General features: G+C 23.9%; 4 protein-coding genes across 4 annotated transcripts; 3 read left to right on the forward strand and 1 right to left on the reverse strand. All coding sequences in view use genetic code 6, as the record gives it.

The window, feature by feature from the left end:
* Positions 1-1,243: 1,243 nt before the first annotated feature.
* On the forward strand, positions 1,244-4,932 carry TTHERM_00255660 (transmembrane protein, putative; the record flags this gene model as incomplete). The annotated part of the gene is made up of 2 exons (XM_001019120.2): positions 1,244-1,642; positions 2,461-4,932. 2 exons carry the CDS (start codon positions 1,244-1,246, stop codon positions 4,930-4,932), a joined length of 2,871 nt encoding a protein of 956 aa, XP_001019120.2.
* A 1,200-nt stretch (positions 4,933-6,132) lies between these two features.
* Positions 6,133-8,070, forward strand: TTHERM_00255670 (GRAM domain protein; the record flags this gene model as incomplete). Its single annotated transcript, XM_001019121.3, has 2 exons — positions 6,133-6,383; positions 6,570-8,070. 2 exons carry the CDS (start codon positions 6,133-6,135, stop codon positions 8,068-8,070), a joined length of 1,752 nt encoding a protein of 583 aa, XP_001019121.1.
* A 429-nt stretch (positions 8,071-8,499) lies between these two features.
* Positions 8,500-11,862, reverse strand: TTHERM_00255680 (hypothetical protein; the record flags this gene model as incomplete). The annotated part of the gene is made up of 6 exons (XM_001019122.2): positions 8,500-8,922; positions 8,990-9,586; positions 9,652-9,843; positions 10,152-10,664; positions 10,722-10,958; positions 11,158-11,862. The coding sequence occupies 6 exons, from the start codon at positions 11,860-11,862 to the stop codon at positions 8,500-8,502; spliced, it is 2,667 nt and encodes an 888-aa protein (XP_001019122.2).
* Positions 11,863-12,460: 598 nt separating this feature from the next.
* Positions 12,461-19,643, forward strand: TTHERM_00255690 (transmembrane protein, putative; the record flags this gene model as incomplete). The annotated part of the gene is made up of 4 exons (XM_001019123.2): positions 12,461-13,322; positions 13,469-18,589; positions 18,822-19,020; positions 19,076-19,643. 4 exons carry the CDS (start codon positions 12,461-12,463, stop codon positions 19,641-19,643), a joined length of 6,750 nt encoding a protein of 2,249 aa, XP_001019123.2.
* Positions 19,644-21,212: the final 1,569 nt, after the last annotated feature.

The raw sequence follows: 21,212 nt of genomic DNA on the forward strand, positions 1-21,212 counted from the left end.
AGTAATTTAATATTAAGAATATGAGGAATTTATTAATTAATTAGTAAATAGTGTATAAATATACGATTAATAATTTACAATGATATTTTCTTTTTGTATAATAAACACTAGACTATTTATTCAATCAAATACTAAATAGCTTATCGACTTATTCTATAAAAGTAAAATTAATAAATCTTAACCAATATATTTCCTCAAAAATTTATCTGAACTATTTAATTGTTTATTTGTTTCAGTAGCCAAAGCTATCAAAAAAGTATTAATAAAATCTACAAAAAACTATAAATTGCATTTACATTATTTATTTTCGTATAAGACTCATTTATTTATTAATTCATCCATTATGAATGAATACTTGCAATAAATTAATCAATCTATTTCAATTTATTTTCTCATAGCAAAATTCTGTTTTTTCATTTTTTTTCAATTTTATATTTTTGGTCAATTTACTTAAAATAATAAATTTAACTTTTCATTTGGCAATTAAATTAAAATATTTAAAATAAATAATTCATTATTCAGATTTTTTTTTAAATAAAATTTTTTTCAAACCTTAAATAATTAAATAAATAATTAATTTAATTAGCTTAAAGTACATTTTGTCATATTTAAAGAAATTAACATTAAAATAATTTTTGTTTAATTATTTATGAGAAAAGTTAGACATCTAGAATTAATTTATTATGAATTTTAGAAAATAATAACAAACAAATAAATAAATTTATGAATAAAAAACTTATTTTATATTAAAGAAAAGAAATGAACAAAGAAAACACAAAAATTCAAAAATTTGATTGAATTTTGAAAAAATATAATGCAAGATGTATATATTTATTTATATGCATTGGAGAGGCCTATTATCTTTATTGCACTGACAATCAAAAACCAAAAAGTCATATAAAATCAATGAAAGAGTGATCGAATGCATTTTATATTTTGAAATATTTATCAAATTTTATTTGGAGAATGAAATATTAATAATAATAATGAATGATAAATATAGTATAATTACTTGTTATGAAGAAAGAAACTGCTTGTAAAGTTGAATATTCAGATAAAAAATAAATGAAGAATTGGATTCTTGGAAAGAGTATTTACTAGTTGAATAGAAATAAAAGTGAAATAAAAAGTGGATAAGAAATAAGAAAATAAAAGTTAGAAAAATTAAATAAATTATTAGAAAAGAGAAAAGAAAAAGCAACGAATAGACTAATATATCTAAATAAAAACGATATAAGGTTAAATGGAATTTGATGATGCTAAACCTCTTTATACGAGGTATGTTTGGCCTAGAGGAGATAAGAGCTTGTTATTTAAAATCTAAATGGTCATTTCGTCCATTATGATTTTTGTAGGTATTGTACAAGCCACCAATATCTTCCTATTAAATAAGCAATAAGATAACTCAATTACGTTAGGCTTCATTGTGATTATTATCTTATTAGTAGTTTTAAGTACTATAAACATTCTTTGGGCTCTCAAAACCAGCAAGCTCTTAGCAGTAAGCGATAGTCCTCAAAATGCAACTAACACAAAGTTCACTTAGGTTCTTTTGTTCTTTACTCTCATTTTGCTTACTTTATATGTGGTCTTCTTCGTCCTCTTCTAGTTTGCTTAATCTGATTTATTCAATGCAGCTATGGTAATTTAATATTCCAACATTTCTTTTACAGCACTTTAAATGTCATCATTAAAAAAAATATTCAAACATTGGATTAATTTTATTGATGCAGACTATAAAAAATTTAAACAATTTAGCTAATCAGAAAACGTAGTTAAGTAATCGTGTATTAAAACTGAAAGCAATAATTTTATTTATTTTAAACAAGCAAAATAAAAGGCAAACAGCTAAAATTCTTCCAAAAGCAATATCAATAAATTTAAATTTTAATAAAATATACTTACAACCAAACTTAGATCAAGCAAAAATTAAACAAAATCATTTTATTTTAAATTAGATTAAATTTTATTTTGCACAAAAACCAATAGATATTTATTAATTTTTACATCAACAGAAAAAATAAAAAATAAGATCAAAATTTATAAACTCAAAAAAAAGAAAAAGAATCGTTAATAATGAATTTTCAATTTTATAAATATGAAATAAGTAAATAAATAAAAATCAAATAAATAAATAAACAAACAAACAATCTTAAGGTTAGAAATTTTAATTAATTAATTAATTAATTAATTAACAAACTCTTCATTCGTTTTAATTAAATTGTTTAATTTATTATCTACCTTAAGACATACTGTGATAAAGAGAAAACTAAAAGATATTTAATTAATTTTATTTCATTAAAATAAAAATTTGATAAACATTTAAAATTTAAAATGATTAATAATTCTAGTTAGATTATTTATAAATAAGACATTAAACATACATTGAAATTTTTCATTCCTTCATTTTTACCTATTTTAAATCTGAATATTTAATTATATTTTATATATTATTTTTAGGCTTCATCTTAGAGCGATTTACAAAAGTACTAAACAATTTATAATGATCACAAATAATGGATTCACATTTTTGGCTATGTTAATTGCGTATTCTTGGTGTTCACAGCTTTTACTCAATAAATCATGAGTGACTCTAAGGTTGCTGCTAATTTGATGATTTTCTTGTTGAGTATTTCTCTTTTGTTTGTTTCATACTATTTGTTACATGCAATTAATGTTTTATACTCTGTCTTTGACTATCCCTCTTACAGCTTTGATACAGAACCTTTAACTGCTCTTAAGTCTGTTGCTGTTGTCAGCATTTTACTTTTAATTATGATCGTTATTATCAACTTACGTAAAAAGGAAGTTTCATATCTTTTATTGGGTACCCTCTTGCTCTTAACACTCATAGTTGCTGTTCCTTCTGCTGGAAAAGTATTCAGAATGTACAATGATGTTAACAATAGTTACACAAACAACTGTCATGAATAGTTAGGCCATTTAGATTATCAATACTTAGCTTCATAAGGTTGCCAACAAAAGTACATTTACAGAGAAGGTTCTCCCAAAGATTGCGGTAACCGTTTCGATGATTGCTTTGAATCAATTGATAACTTACGTAAGACTGGTGTTGAAGAAAAGAGATTCATTACAACTGTTTGGGAAGAAAGTCTTTATCCTAAGTCTAGCTAACAACCTCGTATTGCTGGTTTATCTTCATAGTGCTGTGGTACAGTTGTTAATGTTTACTCTCGTCCCTTCCTCAAAGTTGGAGCTTTAGCTTTGAGCTACATTATTCTTGTTTTCTTTTTGTCAAGCTATCTCTATTCTAACAGTTCTCATCCCTCTTAACCCAATGAATTAGTTCTTTCAAGTGTTTCCAAAAACGTATTATTAGGATTGTTCTTCGGTCTCTTATTGATTGGCGGTATTTACACTGCTGTTAGTAGCCATTCTACTGATGCAGTACGTCGTAACACTGTTGTTGTAAATAAACTCATTAACATTAAGAAATCAAACCCTTCAAACACTTACCACGAATACAATAAGTGTACTTTATTCTAACACTTCGAAGATGAGTCTCTTGTCAACAGTGAATATAGATAAATTGTATTTGCTGATATTAGTGTCTAAAAAGCTAGCAACTAATACTGTGAAAATTGCTAAAATCCTGATTTACTCTTGATTATCTCAACCGTTCGTGGAAACTCAGACAACTGTCCTACAAACTTCAGATTTGATTATCCAAACCCAACTGATAGAGTTCACGTAATTCCTTCCACTCTCGCTCAACCCCTTGCAAACGACTAGGTCTGTTTTGACCCAGCTACTAAGAGAAGTTTATGTACTCCTTGCTAAAACTACTTTGGAGTCAGTGGTGATCCCATTCAAGTCCTTAATTATGTTCGTAGCTCTGTCTCAGCATGCAACAGAGAAGGTTTGAAATTCGTCATTTAAGCTTACTAAGTAGATTCTAAATTATTCTCTGCATAACAAATTTCCACTAAGTCCTAGAATTTAGAATAAACAGTCACTATTGATACTACCTAACTGAAGAGATCTATCTTCCACCCTCACTCTAAGAAAGATAAGGCTCTTGAAAACCCTAGATTACTTGCTGGTTTGAAAAAATTAACAGTCAAATTAGCTGTAAGAGACTTAGTCACCAACTAAAACCTCTCTGGAGCTAACGTCTAGCTTTATGAATCCTATGGTACTGAAAATACATGTTTTGCTGGTGACAATGCTAAACTAATCTACTAAGGCTTATCTACTAACAATGGCATCATCAACTTGGACTTTGTTTACTCAACACTTCCCACAACACGTTATACAATTTAAGCTTCGTTAGATGGTTATGCTATTAATTGTAGAACTTTCACTTTGAATGAAAAACGTCTATTCCTAGATATTGGTCTTTCTCCAGAACTTAAAACTCATCAAACTAGATTTGTCCTTGAATGGGGTACTGAATCAGGTCTTGAGACTGGTTAGGATTTAGATCTTTATCTCAATTCAAACTCTGAAGCAGACAAATGGGTATGCTATTCTTCTTATTTCAGCTCTTAATGCGCTGGTTCTGTTTATCATGGTGATGCTAAGGGTGATAAAATAAGTACTGAGGCTATTACAATTAATGCTTTGGGCTAAACCAAGTATTTAGTCTTCTTTAAGTTACCAGTAGTCTCAAAGATTAACGGAATAGTTGATAACAGCATTATTTCTAACCTCAAGCCAATAGTTAAAGTCTACACATAAGGCTAAAGCAGACCTACTCAAGTCTCTGTATTCGATAACTCATTACAAAAAGGTACTTTCACTGATTATGAAAAGAATTTCAGATTTGCAAATCTCGCTTGGTGCATTAGCGGCTAAAATAGTGAAATTGTTAAGTATGCTAAAGGTTTCTCATACTCTGTTGCCTGGTAAATTGTTGATCCAGATAATTCCAACACATACGATCTTCCTCTCTCTTCTGTCATCTGTTGAAAGAGAATAAGAAATATCTATTAATAAATAGCTTTTATTAATTGAGACATATTTCTAAATATGATTGATTATATATAATCAATCAATATAAAACATACAAATTTACAAATTTTCAGTAAAACAAATTAAATACTTGTTGAAAAACCTATAAAATCTCTTATGAAAAACTAATGAACAAACAACTGATCATATAATAACAAGTATGATCTATTTATATAATGTATTAAATTACATGTATATTTAATTAGTTCATTACCTGTATTTCTATTTTTCTTTATTTTCAATTTTTTACTTTTACCAATTCCTTCTAAACAAATAACAATTTCAAGTAATCATTAAATTAAATTTTTAAATTATCACTGACAAGAAGTAAGCTAATAATATGTATTTACTTAAAAATGGTAGTTCTACTTTACTAATTTGAGTGATTTCATTTTTTTCAATCATTTTTTTAATAAAAACTATTTCAAAAATGAAATACATTAGATATTATAAAGTAAGAATGATTTTATAGAAATCTTTTATAAAAAAAAATAAAGTCTGATAACTTAATAGTAACTTTACCTAAATTAATGAGTATATGCAGTATTTTATTTTATTGAATTATTGAACTCTAATTCAAATTTCTATTTTATGTTTTAAAGAGTTTGAATGAATATTTAGAGTTAGTTCTTTTACTCTTACATACTTTAAAAGATATTTAATTTTTATCTTAACTTAGTGTATGATAAATATAAAATCTTTATAAATTAATTTATTTGATATGCTTTAATAAAAATTATTCAATTTTGACTGTAAAATATCCATTAAATTTATTGAAAAACCTTTAAATTATTAGAATTATAAAAGCAATATAATACTTATTAGAATATTTAAGTATTTAATAAAATAAAATTAGATTTTAATATTAAAATATTTTTACAAAATAATTAGATTGATCAATTAATTTAATTTATTACAACTACTTGCTTTATTTCTATGAAGTTTCTTCAATGTGCCATTTTAAACCCTCAGAAGCATCTATAAGCAATTTAAACCTGATAAAATTTGAATAACATTAAAATTATAAAATAAAAATAGGATCATCAGATTTCGATAAAATTCAACTCTGATATACTCAAAACCTTTTAAATAAATATCAGGCTAATCTAATTTAATATTATATAAAGAATTAAAGAGATCAATTCATTTAATTAAATTATGATTTAAAATTAGAAGTAGGATAACAACAAATAGGTTAATCATAATCGCCACTATAAAAATAGCTACAATAATAGCAAACAAGATAAGTGTGACTCCTTTCAAATGAATTCAGTAAATAATATTAAAAATGACAGCAACAGTGCATGCTTTAACTAAAAATATTGCTTTGAATGGAACATACCTCTTAATGATAATCTAGTTAACATTTAAGGATATCCTCTTTCAAGTCTCATAGACAAATTTGAATTGTAAATATTAAAAATGAATAATAGATTCTCAAATTATTTTTCTTTCATATTCATATTAAATAATATATTAAGTAATGAAATCTAAGAAAAGTAGCTTAAGTGACTTAAGCTTTTTTGAATATTTCAAAATTTAAAGAATTTATTTTACTAAGCTATCAATTAACCTATTGTCATATTTAAAAACAGGCCAGAATACGATGAATGTATGTCGATGCATCAATGCGCTATCACTAAGAAAATACCACTTAATGGAACTCTATACATATACAATTCAAAAATTTGTTTTTTTTCTCGTTATAATGCAGACACTCTAGTTGGAAAAGCTACTATTGTATCTATCCCATTAAGCGATGTATCTTCAGTTCAAAAAAAGAAAACTGGTTTCATTTTCAACTAAGGAATTGAAATAATTCTTAAAAATCATCAGCACTTTTTTTTCTCTGCTTTTAAAGATCGTGATTAGGCTTACAATTACATGACTGAGCTACTTTCATGGTAAAAACGCTTATAGCCTAGTGCTGAAGATCTGAATATAGAATGCATCAGATAAGAGCTTTAGGCACTAAAACAGTAGATTGAATAGAGTTAAATTAGTAAAAAAACAAGCAAAAAAAAAATTTTCAGTTAAAATAATGCTGGAAATGGACTTTAAAAAGATGTTCAATATGAAGAAAAACAATAAGATATCATTCAATTGTCTTCGGATGAAGAAGAAGATGAAGAAGAATGGGAAGAAATAAAGAGTGTAGAAGAAATGTAAAAGAAAAAAGAGGTAGAAAATCAATGGAATTAGCATATCGATAAATTAACTTAAGTATATCAGCAAAGGGTTGAAAAATTGCGAAATGCTGTATTAAATAACTTTGAAGTATCTACCAAAGCTAAGTGGACTTCAATAGATATAAAAAATGTCTCTGCTAAAGAGATATACATACTATTCTTTGGAAATAACATATTTGAAGATGAAAAATAAGTTGCGTATACAAATTTTGGGATGTACTATAACACAACTGTGCTTAATGAGCTGAATATGGTCTATAGTGACATAGTTCCAGAACCTCCTCTTTATTTTACTAATCTCTATGACAATAACAAGCTAGAAATTATTGATTATGCAGAATATTCTACAAGAAAATGTACCTTTACTCATATTATAAAAGAACCATTTATGCCAAAAAGTTGTGACTGTTTTATTGAAGAGAAAATTTATTGGGTATCTCCTAAAGAGATATTGATAGAAAGGGAGCTTGCTTTCTAAGGAATACCACTTTCTAGTCATTTTAATCCAAGAGTGATCTACCAAATATTGGAAACAGGAGAGTCAGATTAAATTAAAACTTAAATCAGAAGTGGATATTATATCCATTACGTAAAGGACACATGGTTTAAATCAAAAATAGATAAAACTTCTGATGAAGAAAATATAAAAAATTGGGAAAAAATCAGTAAGCTCTATATCAAATATTCAGAGATATGGATTAAGCGCAGAGAGTAAGGTCTGTAACTTTAAAAGAAACAAAAAGCTGCAATCCACTCATCTTAAATTAAATAGCAAACAAACTGTAATCCAGAGCCTCAAAATAATGTAGATCAAGATTTAGAAATAATTTAATCATCATAGAATACTGATGATAAATAAATAGCTGATATAGCAGATGTTTCTTAATCAATGTGTAATATTTTTTGATCAAAAAAATAATTAAACAAATAAATAAATAAATAACTATCAATAAATAAATATCTATTCTTATTTATTCAATTTATAATTTCTATTAAATTGTAAGACTTGAAATTAAATCAATTAATAAATTCCAAATTCATTTATTTAATTAGCAATTTGATTTTGTAATTATATAAAAGACTTTAATTATTTAATGATAATTCATATTTAATTCATTAAATAGTAAAAAAAATGATCAAAAAGATAATTAGTTGTGCTAATGAATAAACCTATAAGAGAAGCAAAGTTATAACTTAAATGCAAAATTAAAATTTTAAAGTAAAAAATAATTAAGAAAAATATTAATCTTATTTTTAGTTAAATCTTTTATTTATTTAATTAAATTAACTTAATTTTTGATAAAATAAATCTATTTTAATTCAAATGAAATATTTATCAAAGATTATTAAAGTTTTATGTATTATCTATACTGCTGTCATTGTAAGCTGAATACTCATAGCCATCATATTCCTTTTCATTTAATTAGATTACTTTAGGAAGGTTCAATACGAACTTCTCATTCGCGTTTGGACCTTGATTCAGTTTACTAAGAGAACTATTAATACGCTGCTATATATCTATTTTAGTGTTTGCTGGCTTCTTTTTGGAAGCTAATGCTAGAGGATCATAGTCATCAGTTCTATACTCGAATTCAACTACTTTTAGATCATCTAAGGAATCTTTTTCACTTTCTTCCTTCTCAATTGGCTTTGGCTAAATAGGTTAGAAATAGTATACATTTTTCTTTAATTCATCTGGATACCTACTCTCTTACTCTCTTTTAATTTATTTCTTTTATTCTTCTTCATTATCAAATATCTTTTAAAAAATACCATAAAAATATATTTAAAAAAATTCTTTAAAGATAATGAATAAATAAAATTACTAATTTGCCAAATTCATCTCCAGCAAATGGATCAAATTTTTCTTCTCCATCATCTCCTAATTTGCTTTCAGCTACAGGGACATCTAATTTTTTATTTGAAGATTTTGCCTTGTTTGATTTAGCTGGCGATTGCTTTTAATTGTAAGTTGTTAATGGTATATCTTTAATAGGAACAAGGATATCATATTTAACTGAATCCACTCCATCATGCTCATGATTGTGAAGATATTTATCGATATTATCATTTGTCTTTTTTATTCTATCTCTCATACTCATCAATCTGTTTTCTTCATCTTCTAAATTGTAATACGTGATTTTCAATTTTCTTTATCTGATATCTTTTTCTCGTTCTCCTTCTTCTCTTCTCAAAAATTCTATTCCATTTTCATCTTCCTCGTTACCCTTTTATGAAATTTCTAAAATTTCTGATAAACTCCTTTAGCTTTCATCCTCACTAAGTTTCTCATTAAGAAGCATTTTGTATCTTCTTAATCTTTCGTCATATTTATCTTTTTCATTTTCATATTTCTTAACTTCTATTACAGGCATTTCTAGTTTTCCATGTTGGTTAATAAAATAAACTTTACCAGTTTGCAGCTTTTTATTATTTATACATACAACTTTACTAAAATATTTAATTCAGATTTTAACAAGAAAATTACCTTATCGACAAGCTAGTCGTAAACTTTGGAATCTAAAATTTCATGAAGTATCTATAAAATATATTCTTTATGAGTACCGTAACTAGATATAACAGCTAAAGCTTCCATAGCTGCTTTTCTAACTTTCATTACTTTATCATCTAAAAATAAAGCAATTGTAGTTAGTACGTGCTTCATATCAATATATCTGATCTATTTATTTTATGATAAATAAATAAATAAATAATTTTTCCTTTAACAATCATAAAGTTAATTTGTTAATTTATTTATTTAAAAAATCTAATTTAAATTTTATTCAAAATGTTTTTTTATTTTAAAGCAATCCTTTATATTCAAAAAACTTTGTTGTAATTTCTTACATAAAATCAACTTATTTACATCAATATCAATTTTTTAGTATTTTTTTTTTGCCTTAAGATTTTTGAATTTATTTAATTTTTGATAAATAGTTTTATTAAGAATTACAATAAATTTTAAAAGGAATAAATAAATATATTTACACTGTTAGCATCATCTCCTTAAAGTTCTTTAATAAATGCATTTTCGTACCATTCTTCAGGATAGCCATCAAACAAACAAAGAAACAAAACTGAAATAAGATTTAGTATTTCTTCTTTGATGTGCCAGTTAGGATTTGTTTGATTATTTAATTGATCATTTAGAAAAAGACAAAAACTTTTTAGAAGAGTGTGTTTTTTAATAGATGTAATCATAGATCTGACTATAAAAAAAGCTGTATTTCTAATATTAATTCTTTCTTCTCCTAACTTTCCTATTAAAGGAGGAAGTGCTAAGATTATATAGGCCTTCATTTGCATACCAGCACTATGTTGAATTAAAGTAGAAACAATTTTCATAGCGTTTCCACTTATAATGAGGTTTTTGCTACTTAATAAATAAGTAATGAATTTATAAAATGCTCCCAAATAAGATCTAATATCATTGATTGTATCTTCAGGAGTTTCGCAAGCCTCAAAAGCTTCTAAAACTTCTTTAGATGCTTGTATTTTTACCTATAATAGGAGTTTTTATGATTAAATATATTATAAAAAAAGTGAAATTCTATTTACTCTTAAATCTGATTCATTAAAGCAATCTATTAGAGTATCTTCTCTAATCAAATTGAAGTATAAGCCATTCATCCCCAAAGGAAAGAAAGATAGAATCTGCTTTTTAGTAAATTGTGGCATTTCTTAATACAAATAATACTTTCTGATACCATCTGTATTCTCAACAATAAAATCCTACTAATAATCTTCAAACATATGTAAATTTATTTCACCAAATTTCTCATACAGCTCCTTTATCTTATAAAAAAATAATTGAAAAGTTTGATATAATTTCATATTTATTTAAACATTTCAAATGTAAAAATTTCTTTAAACGATTCATGAATTAAATTGATAGTTCTCTCATTTTAGACATTTAAAAGTTATTATTCTCATTATCTTAAAAAAAGTTATAAAAATTGCTTAATAATTTTAATGAAAAATTACATAAATATACTTTTTAATCTTCTTATTCGAGGTGTTTCTTATTAACAACATTTTCCATCTATTATTGATGTTCTTTTGACAGTCTTCTTTGAACTTAAAGAAACCCTTCGTAATTCTTTTGCTTCATAATTTTATACAAAACTTTTTATGCCTTAATTCTAACATTTTCTACACTATCATTCAGTTTTATAATTATATTTTCTATCAATCTCCTTACGTCGTTCAATCCAGAACGAGAACAAAATATATTTTAACATATATCTAAAAATCTAACACTTGATCCTATGCTTTTTTCTCGTAGAAAATAGTTTTCTGAGCTAAACCCATACTTAATTAAATAATCTATAATTAATTCAATATTTCTAGTTTTTTTAAGAAAATTATCAATAACTAGCTTTGTACTGCGTCTTATTGATTGATCTGGCTCAGCCAAATTATTAATAAGTGGTTATAAAATATATTTAAAATTGAGTTCTATTTCTTAACTAAGAAGAACTCTGATTAAAGTGCTGATAGTTTAATGTAAAAGCAGTATTAGATTATCTTTCTTTGCGCCAGCAAGAGTTTCAGAAAGCATCATAAAAAGTCTTCTTAATTCAGGGAGGATAACTTGCTAATGGCTTTCGATTTATTTTTTTAAATCCTCTATAAGTTCATATTTTGTTTCGTCATCATTGCTTTCATATACTGTTCTAATTAATACATTAAATTCCATTATAAATTAATTAAAGGCCAATATCTTAACCTAAAAAATGTAATTTGAGTTATTTAATATAAAAAATATAAAGAATTGACAAGTAATTCCTTTCTAAATTAAAAATCAATCAAATAATTACTATTTTTTTTTTAGTAAATAATAAATAATTAATATATATAAACTGCTTAATTTATTTTTTAGAAAATTAATTGCATCAGAAATTGTAGTAAACCGCATTTAAAAAATATCCTAACGAAACGAAAAATACATAAAAAAATTTGAAAAATAATCATTAAATAAATATTTAGCAGTTTAGCATAACTTTAAACTGAGTAAATAAATAATAATTAAATTTCAAATATTTTTAGGCAAGTAGTAGAAATGTAGATTAATTTAATCAATAAAATCATAGCTATAGCTCAAAAATTTTTTCAAATTTAAATGGTTCTCTAAAGTTTAAATTATAATTTTTCCAAGAAAATATTTAGAATTAGAGTTTAAGATTGCTTATAAAAAATGTAGATTTTTTGAAAAAAGTAATTTTTCATATTTATTTAAAGGTATTTATGAAAATATGAATCTATTTTTGATATTTAAAAATATTTAGCTTTCAAGTATGAATAAAAGTAGTTTTCTGAAAGGGTGTGAAAAAATAGTGAAATTTAAAAAGATTAATCGAATAGATTCAACAGAGAATGCGTTGATTTTGGGATAATAAAAATTAAAATTTGCATTTGAAATTGAATGTATACGATGCCATACCAATTTAATAAATTTATTGGATGAGTAATATTTAATTTAGGAATAGTCTTAAATTTTGTAAGAAAAAATTAATTGGAAAATAAATTAAATTTTTGTAAAAATTTAACAAATTAGAATTGAAAAAAAATAGGATAAATAGAGAGACCATAACATGAAATAGGCATTTTTAAAGAAGAGATCATAGATTTCGAAATAGATTTTATATTTTTATTAGGAAGAATTATACCAAATTGTGAATGTATATCCAAGAAATAAGCCTTTTTACTCAGCAATGACATTGATAAAGCACCTTTTAATATTTTTCTTTTCTCTCTAAAAGCAATTTAGCAAATTGATTGACGCTGATTCCAATTACAATTTTTTAAAGAAATATGGTATTGTTGATTTTATGAAAAATTATACTTTAAAGAGAAGTCTTAGAGTGATATTTTTATCAGTTAATGGAGCGATTTTATTATACATAGCCTTTGCATTTGCAAGAAATATTTTTAAGTCACAGAAGCTAAGTAAATAAATAGACGAAAAATATATACTAAATAGAGTATACTCAAATGAAGAAAATAAAAATGAAAAGAAGAATTAGATTATAACTCTATTCTCCTTTTTTACTATCATACACAAATATATTTTATATGTTCCTTCTGTTTTTTTAAGTCTCCATGGAATAACTCGTAATCCTCTTGCAATTATACTACTGCTTATATCAATCCTTTTGAGTAAATAAACTTTTTTATTTTTGATTAATATACTTCATTCACATAATATATTTGCAAATAATTCACTTTTCATCAATTTTTTTTTAATTAATTGATCAAGATAGTTTTATTTTGTTTGTTTACATTAATATCCTTTTTATAAATAGATGTAATTATATCTGACGTTGATTACAATTATGAAATTAAGTCTATAGATTATTTAGCTAAGCCTTTTTCTTATGTGTCATTCATTTTTAATACAATTATTGAGTTTTGCTTTTTTTTAGCTATTAATTATGTTCCAAACGGCTAGAGTATCTTGTTAGCAGCATATTTTTTAACAAGCGCGGTTATTTAGCATTTATTTTGCTAATTTTACAACAAGAATTCTTAGTTTTTAAGTGTGTTTTCACATATCAGCTTATTTACTATAAGCATTATAATTCAAGTAGGTATTTCTTTTAAAATACCTAATTTGCTGATAAGTATTCTCACTGTAGCTTACTTACCTATATGCTTTAAAATAGCAAATATTATAATTAAAAGAAATTGCTAAAAAATTGTTGATGAATTTTAGAGTTTAATCCTTGAGAATTAAAATAGCAACATAGATTTTGACAAGATTATAAGATTGAATTTATTTGAAGATATTGCTAATTCTAGAGAAAGTGAAAGAAGAGATGTATAATTATTTAATTTGATTATAAACAGCGATATTGATTTCTCTAACTCAGTATTTGTATCTCCCACAATGTAAAAATCACACTCACCTCATAAATTTTAAAAAATATAACAATTAAAATAAGAAAATAATGTGGTCAAAAATAAATTATAAAGTCAGATTTAATAAACTTTACAGATTGAATAATTTAATGATAATGCTCACATGGTTATAGTGAAAGACAGAGTTAAAAGAATTTTGAAAGAGTAATTTAAGAAAATGTTAAAAGAAAAATAGAGAAACAAACAAAGCGGATTTTATGAGTAACTAATTTATTTTGTGTTTTTGATTGAAGTCAATCAATCATACAGGATCTATTGGCTTTAGCAACTAGAACTTAGTGTTAATAAAAATTTGTCTATGAAATAAAAGCAAATGTTTTATTCTGTGCATTCAATTTTCTTGAAAAAGAGATCTGTAATGAGAAAGTTAATGGGAAGGTCAAACCCGTTTGATTGCTCCTTTTTAGAAGTGATTGTTTTCGAAAAGAGACTAGAGCAGTCTTATGTTCTGTTAGATTTGGCTGTCAAATTAAAGTTAGAAATATTAAATATAATGAAATAGAAAGAGATAAAAGTAAATGATTTGATTTAAAAAATTGAACTCATGTAACAATTAAAGAGAGACCTCAAAGTTCATTTAAATTCTCTATGTTACATGAATGATGATAGTTTAGATCTCTTAAATATTTAGGCACTTTTTTTGGAAAATTTAGCTTTTAGTGAAAAAGATATTAATTTAATGTAAGTAAACAAATATAAAAAGAAATATTAAGCAAAACTACGTCATAAATATTTGGATAATTTATAAGATGATGAGATTGTAAGCAGTACTCTGAACAATGATAGATTTGATGAAAAAACTTGTATTGTTTTCGCAAATTACAAAGACCAGAGAACATTAATAATTAATTCAGTTTCATCTAATTTCCAAGATATTTTCTATTTTACAACTAATAATGATATCAAAGGTCATAATATTGAGTCAATAATACCTTTCGCATTTTAACCCATTCATTCTAAGTATATTGAAAATTATTTGGATGAAGAAATTTCTTGCAGCACCAATTAAGATTAAAAAAATGGCTAGATATTGATTCAAGAAGATAAAAATACTCTTTTAGATGAAGAAACTCTGGACTTAGATAAAAAAAATGAAGCATAAAAGGCAAGAGAAAAATATAAAAATAGTTTGGAGATTTAAGACTTTTGCGAGTATTAAGGTTGTAGAATGAATCGATAAATTATATTTGCTTAAATTAATCATATGCTTATATTACCAGTTAGAATAGATTTACGCGTAAACTATTTTTAAGATGAAAAAACATTTGGTTTAACGGCTAAGATCAAGCATATAAATTACTAATATGAATATGTTCTTTATGAAGAGGATAATTTAAATGTAATTGGTTTAACTGATAAGTTTCATTATACATTTTTTCCTAACAAAGAGTCACTTGCTAAAATAAGTATAAAAAAAGTATTCCCTTTTTTGGCTGGAATTTAGGATGTTAACTACAACAAAGATAAATTAGAAGAAAAAAATGAATATCATAATAATCTAACTGAATAGATGGAAAATATTTTAAAAGAGTAGTAAAAGTAAAAGAAGAACTAACCCAAAAGATAAAAAATTAATTTTATTGTCATTTAGGAAATAGATCCAAAAAGTGGCACAATGCTTTCGACTGCATTTTCTTTGGCTAGTAGCAAAAAATCATTAGCAGTTGTAAAAAGTACGAAATAACTTAAAAGTATGTATGTTTAAAAAGATTTATCTAGCTACACATTCACTTTTGTGTAGCTTTCACTTCACAAAGTAAACTATAGAGGCATAGAAGATATAAGTTACATTGAAATACAAAAAATGAGATAATTGAATCCTTATGAATAAGCTCCTTACATTCTTTCACAGTTAAAAAATCCTAAAAAGAGAGAAATTTATGAAAAATATTTCTAAACAAATTAAGATCTTGAAAAAATAATTATTGAACTTGAGTAGAAAGCAATTTTATGCAATCATTCTGCTTATAATAATTAAGCTTCCTCTTCTTTATAAGCTATTAGTGCTCTTAATAACTTTTTAGTTGCACAAAATTCTAATAACTAAATTTCCATTCAGAGTTCTTCATTAATTAACAACTTATTACCTCAAAATCAAAATCAGAATGTTTAAACTCCAACTTAGTAGAAAAGCTCAACTTTAGAAGACAACTAGAATATAGAGATCGGTAGAATTAAATCTGGAAACATAATTTTAGATTAAGATGTAATAAGTGAGTAAGAAGAAGACGAACTAAGCGTATAAGGATTGGAAGTAAGCATAGATAAAAAAGATAATAATAAAAAATAAAAAAATAAAAATAAATAACAATTAAATTATTAGATATGTAATAAATAAAATAGTATAGAAATAAATAATAATATGGCATCATAGTAAAACCCATCCTTATAAGATTAGAATTTCATACATTCTTTTTAAGAAATTTAATAAGAAGATCACGTCGATAATTAATTCTTGATAAATAATTTAATAGGTATGAATGATTTTCATAAAAACATGAATTATTATTAGAACTAATCTAGTTTTAATGAAAAATCAATAAATAATGAAATGTATTCAATTAATTATAATCAAAATACTTTTTATAACAATCATATGTATAATGAAATTGATGAAATTAAAATACAACAATCAAGTAATTAGCTAAATAAATTAAATACCACTAACAACGATGAAGCCTCAAGGATAGGCTTACTCAACAAACAATAAAAGCAATAAAATCTTCAATATAACTAATAACAAATCCCTTAACATTTGATTTCACCTGTAAGCAGTGAGAAAGCATTAAATTTAGTATTCTTTTCTCCCACAAGCAATTAAACTTTAAATATAAATGATAAAAATTAGCAAACAGCTACATCTCTTTCATGCTAAGAACTTAAGTTTTTTTCTCCGCGAGCAACCCAGTAAAGTATTTCAAATCTGATAGAACCAAATTAAGATAAAAAGATAAATAATGAAAAAAATAGACCTTCTGAATGGTTATTGTCTCCTAAGAGTATAGAAGGATAAACTTAAAGATCTGATTAAGATTTTAAATTTACTGCAAATGCTGTGAAGTTATCTGCAAAGGATAAAACTGAAGATAATGTAGAAGCTAAAGCAAATTAATATAATATATAAATTTAGAATTAAAATTATATAAGTTAGCCTGCTCCAAGAGGTACAAAAACTGATGATTACTCAAAGGAAAATACAAAATTTTAGCATAGAGAAGAATATTTTAGTACTAGTACTCCTTTTGGATATAATTAGTAAAATAATCAGAAAGAAGACAAAAATACAAAAAAATTAAAAGTGTAAGAGATACAATACGATATAGCTTCTACAAATTCTAAAGATTCCAGTTCAGCTTCAGCTAAAAGGTAACTTTAATAAATCATGGCTGATAAATCATTGCTTTAAATTATAAAAGTAATAAATATTCTAGGCATTTTATGCTTTTGTATTATGATATGTTTAACTTGGGTTTAATATGGATAAACAATAAATAATATCAATGCTTCCTATTTTGATTATTAAGTTTTTAACTGGCCAACCTAATACTAATCTTATTTAAGCTCAATAGTAAAATACCAAAATATAAATTATATGGTAAAATATTCTACAGATTTAAAGTTTGCTAACTTAACATAGAAATCGTTATTCAGAAACTAAACAAGAAATAACTTAAATTATATAAAATCAAACATAATTAATTTGATAGCCTAAATGGAAAGGGCTAGTACTGAAAGAAAGATATTCCAGTTATTAAGGAATAATTATTTCATATATTATATAGGCTAGTATTATGATCCTAACTAATTATCTAATACACCTTCAATACCTTCGAAGCTATTATAAATCCAATATAATACGACACTCTAGTATGGAGTTGTGCTGTCTTTTTCGAATATTTATCGCTCTTTCAGTTCTACTGGTAATGGTACTACTGGGAATAGTAGCACAAATGCTAATTCTAGAGCTGAATATTACATGATAAGTAACGAATAGTAAGAATTATAAGCATTAAAAGATATCTAAAATAAAATGGTTACTTTATAGTAAAATGAATAGCAGGGTATTTCAGATTAACTAACAGTTCTAATGGTATTAATTATAACAATAAATGGAATTTGTTTCAGTATAATTCTACCTTTGTATTACTATATTTAAAAAGAAAGAGATGTAATAATTTCCTTGTTTGCAACCTTTTCAACTTACAAGATTGATTCTCTGATAAAATAGATATAGAGATCCTACTATAACTAAAAATAGTTATCAATACATTCAAATAAAAATAGCCTATCAATTAAGCAAACAATAGCATCACTTTAAAGCCTATCAAAAGAAAAAGATGTTCGCAAGCAGAATATAAGTTCAATAACTAAACTACCTAGATTTAATCCTAAAATAGCAATCATTGTTTTCTTCATTTACCTCTTGATAATTTGCTATCCTATCATCGTTAAAATTGTCACATAAGATTATTTAGCAAAGACAATTTTAGACCTCTAAACAATGAGTAAATATTTATCAAAAGACTTTATTTCTATATTATAAAAAATCTAAATATTTCAATCAAACTATTTTCTTTCTTTCTTTCTTTACTTACTTATGACTAAATTACTTAGTTAGTAACTTATTATTTACTAAGTGACTTTTGCTTCTAATTTTTCAATTATAAAAAAAACATATTTTAAAGAAATAATTTTAAAATAATGTAATTTATTTTGTATTATTTTAAATAATATTAGAGAAGGTTTATTAATTAAGATCTTATCTTTTAGAGAATATAGCAATAAATTTTAATGTTATTGTTATGAAAATAAATCCAACTTTAAAGCCTATGTCCCCAACTATGTACTATGATTACTTAAATAACTTAAACTAATAATAACAATAAATTAACACTGATATCTAATGGATAGTTAGTTCTTAATACTAAAATAGCAGGTATTGATAAAATAATTTTATTTTTTATAATTTTTAATTAATTTTATTAAAATAGGTATAATTAAAATCTTTATGATAGCTTTTTCTTTTCTGCTTTTAAAAAAAATCTCTGTGATGTATTCAACCAGTATCCTTAGTATAATACTAATTCTACTAAATTAAATACTACAATTTGTGATAGCACTAATTAAGGTTTTTTACAACAAGGCTTTGAGGTAGCTTACAAATAAACTTTATATCTTTTTCCAGATTTGTATAGAATGTATACTATCCCTGATAATAAAACTTCAGTTGCTCAAATTTCTTAGTTTTTATCTACTTTTAACATTATTGATTATATGCTTTACACAGAGTTTCTAGATGAGTGTATTGTTAGTTTGAATTAGTTTATTCTTTCCTAAAATGACTAATTCTATGATTAGATAATTTTATTTTAAATTATTTTGATTTCGATATAAATCATTTTAATGGTATTAGTTTTCTTTTTAGGATGGGTTTCTTTTAGCAGCTATTTAAATGACTCCTTGCACGAAACTAAAAATTATTTATAAATATTAGACATAAATACTTTGATAGAAAACACTTATATTTTAACATATATAAAAAAAAATTCTACAATTTGATCATTTAAATCAATTTATCTATCCTTTGTTCTATTTTCATCATCATACATTTTTAAAATAAATTGTAAACAAAAACAATATTCTTAACTAAATTATTCTAAAATATGGATAAAAAATTTGAAAATTATTAATTTTTAACATTTAAATTAAATTTTATTTAAATTAATTTTGAAATAATTTTATAATATTAAATTAAAACTAATTATTTAGTCAAAATTTTATGGAATTTAAAAAATTAAACAAAAAAATTATTTTAATCAATGTCAGCCAAATTTAATCATAATATTTTATTCCTTTTAGTATTTCATTTTTACTTTATATGTTTGAAATTTCAAAGTTTACTTGAGTACTCATAATTTAAAATAATAAAACCTAATATAAATTCTAGTAATAATTTGAAATAGAATTTATATTTTGTTACTTAATGTTCTTTGTATTTCATTTTTTAAGGGTGTATTCGAGAATTCAAGCTTAACTTTATTTTAGTAATTAAAAGGATAAGCACTACTTAAATATCAAAACTTTTTTATCCAAAATTTATGTTAAAAAGTATATGAATTAGAAGAAAAAAATCTTTAAGATTAAAAGTACAGTTTAGTTTAGTATTATATTAAAGGTTGACAATAAATTTTTATTTTGTTTGCAAAATGTAGTTGAGTGAAACATAAAATTAAAGTATTTCAAAATTAGATGGAGTCATGTAAATTTAAAGAATTGCATTTAATAAATATGAATTTATTTTATAAAGTAACCTACACTAAAATATTTAGAGAAAATATCTTTGAATTATGAAAAAATTAATTAAAGAAGAGGAAAATATTGATTTTTCAAATTTAAAAATTCGTTTAAATTTATTATTGTAATCAAAAATTTTTTGAAATTTATTCCTGGTCTTTTTTAATAGCTGTGTGAAATTTTAATAATCTTAATGAAAATTAAATTTATGGCAAAAAATTAATTCCAATTCTTTCTTAATAATAAATTTTTTTAATAATTGATTCTTAGGGTATTGATGAAAATTAAATTAATTCTGACAAATTAAATTTATTTACAATGTTAAGAATTATTTCTTTTAACTATTTGCTTTTCTTTTTTTAATTTAACTTTAAAATCTAAGAAAGTAACATCAAATATTTATTAAGAATAAATAATATTTTTCATTAGTTTTGCTTTATAAATATTATTAACAAATTTTTATAGATTCCATTTTAATTTTTTAAAAATGTTAAAAAATCGATATCGCTAGAAATGCAATAAATTCATTTACTGTAAAATAGTAAATACTATTAAAAAATGTAAAAAATATTAAATAAATAGATAGGAATTATTTTAACAGATTGATGATTATTACTCAGTGTTAGAGTCATAAGTTACTTATATTATTATAAGTCAAGTTTCATAATAAATATCAAATATGATAAACGAGTGATACTATGAATTACAATGAATGATTAACTTTTAAGGTAAAATAAGAATGTAAATTTTATATTATTATTGCTTACAAAAATTCAGGAATTAAGTACACATTTGAAGTATCAATATTATTAATAGTTAGATATTCATTCCAAA

The sequence above is a fragment of the Tetrahymena thermophila genome (genome assembly GCF_000189635.1).
Source record: "Tetrahymena thermophila SB210 genomic scaffold scf_8254590, whole genome shotgun sequence".
NCBI lineage: Eukaryota > Ciliophora > Oligohymenophorea > Hymenostomatida > Tetrahymenidae > Tetrahymena > Tetrahymena thermophila.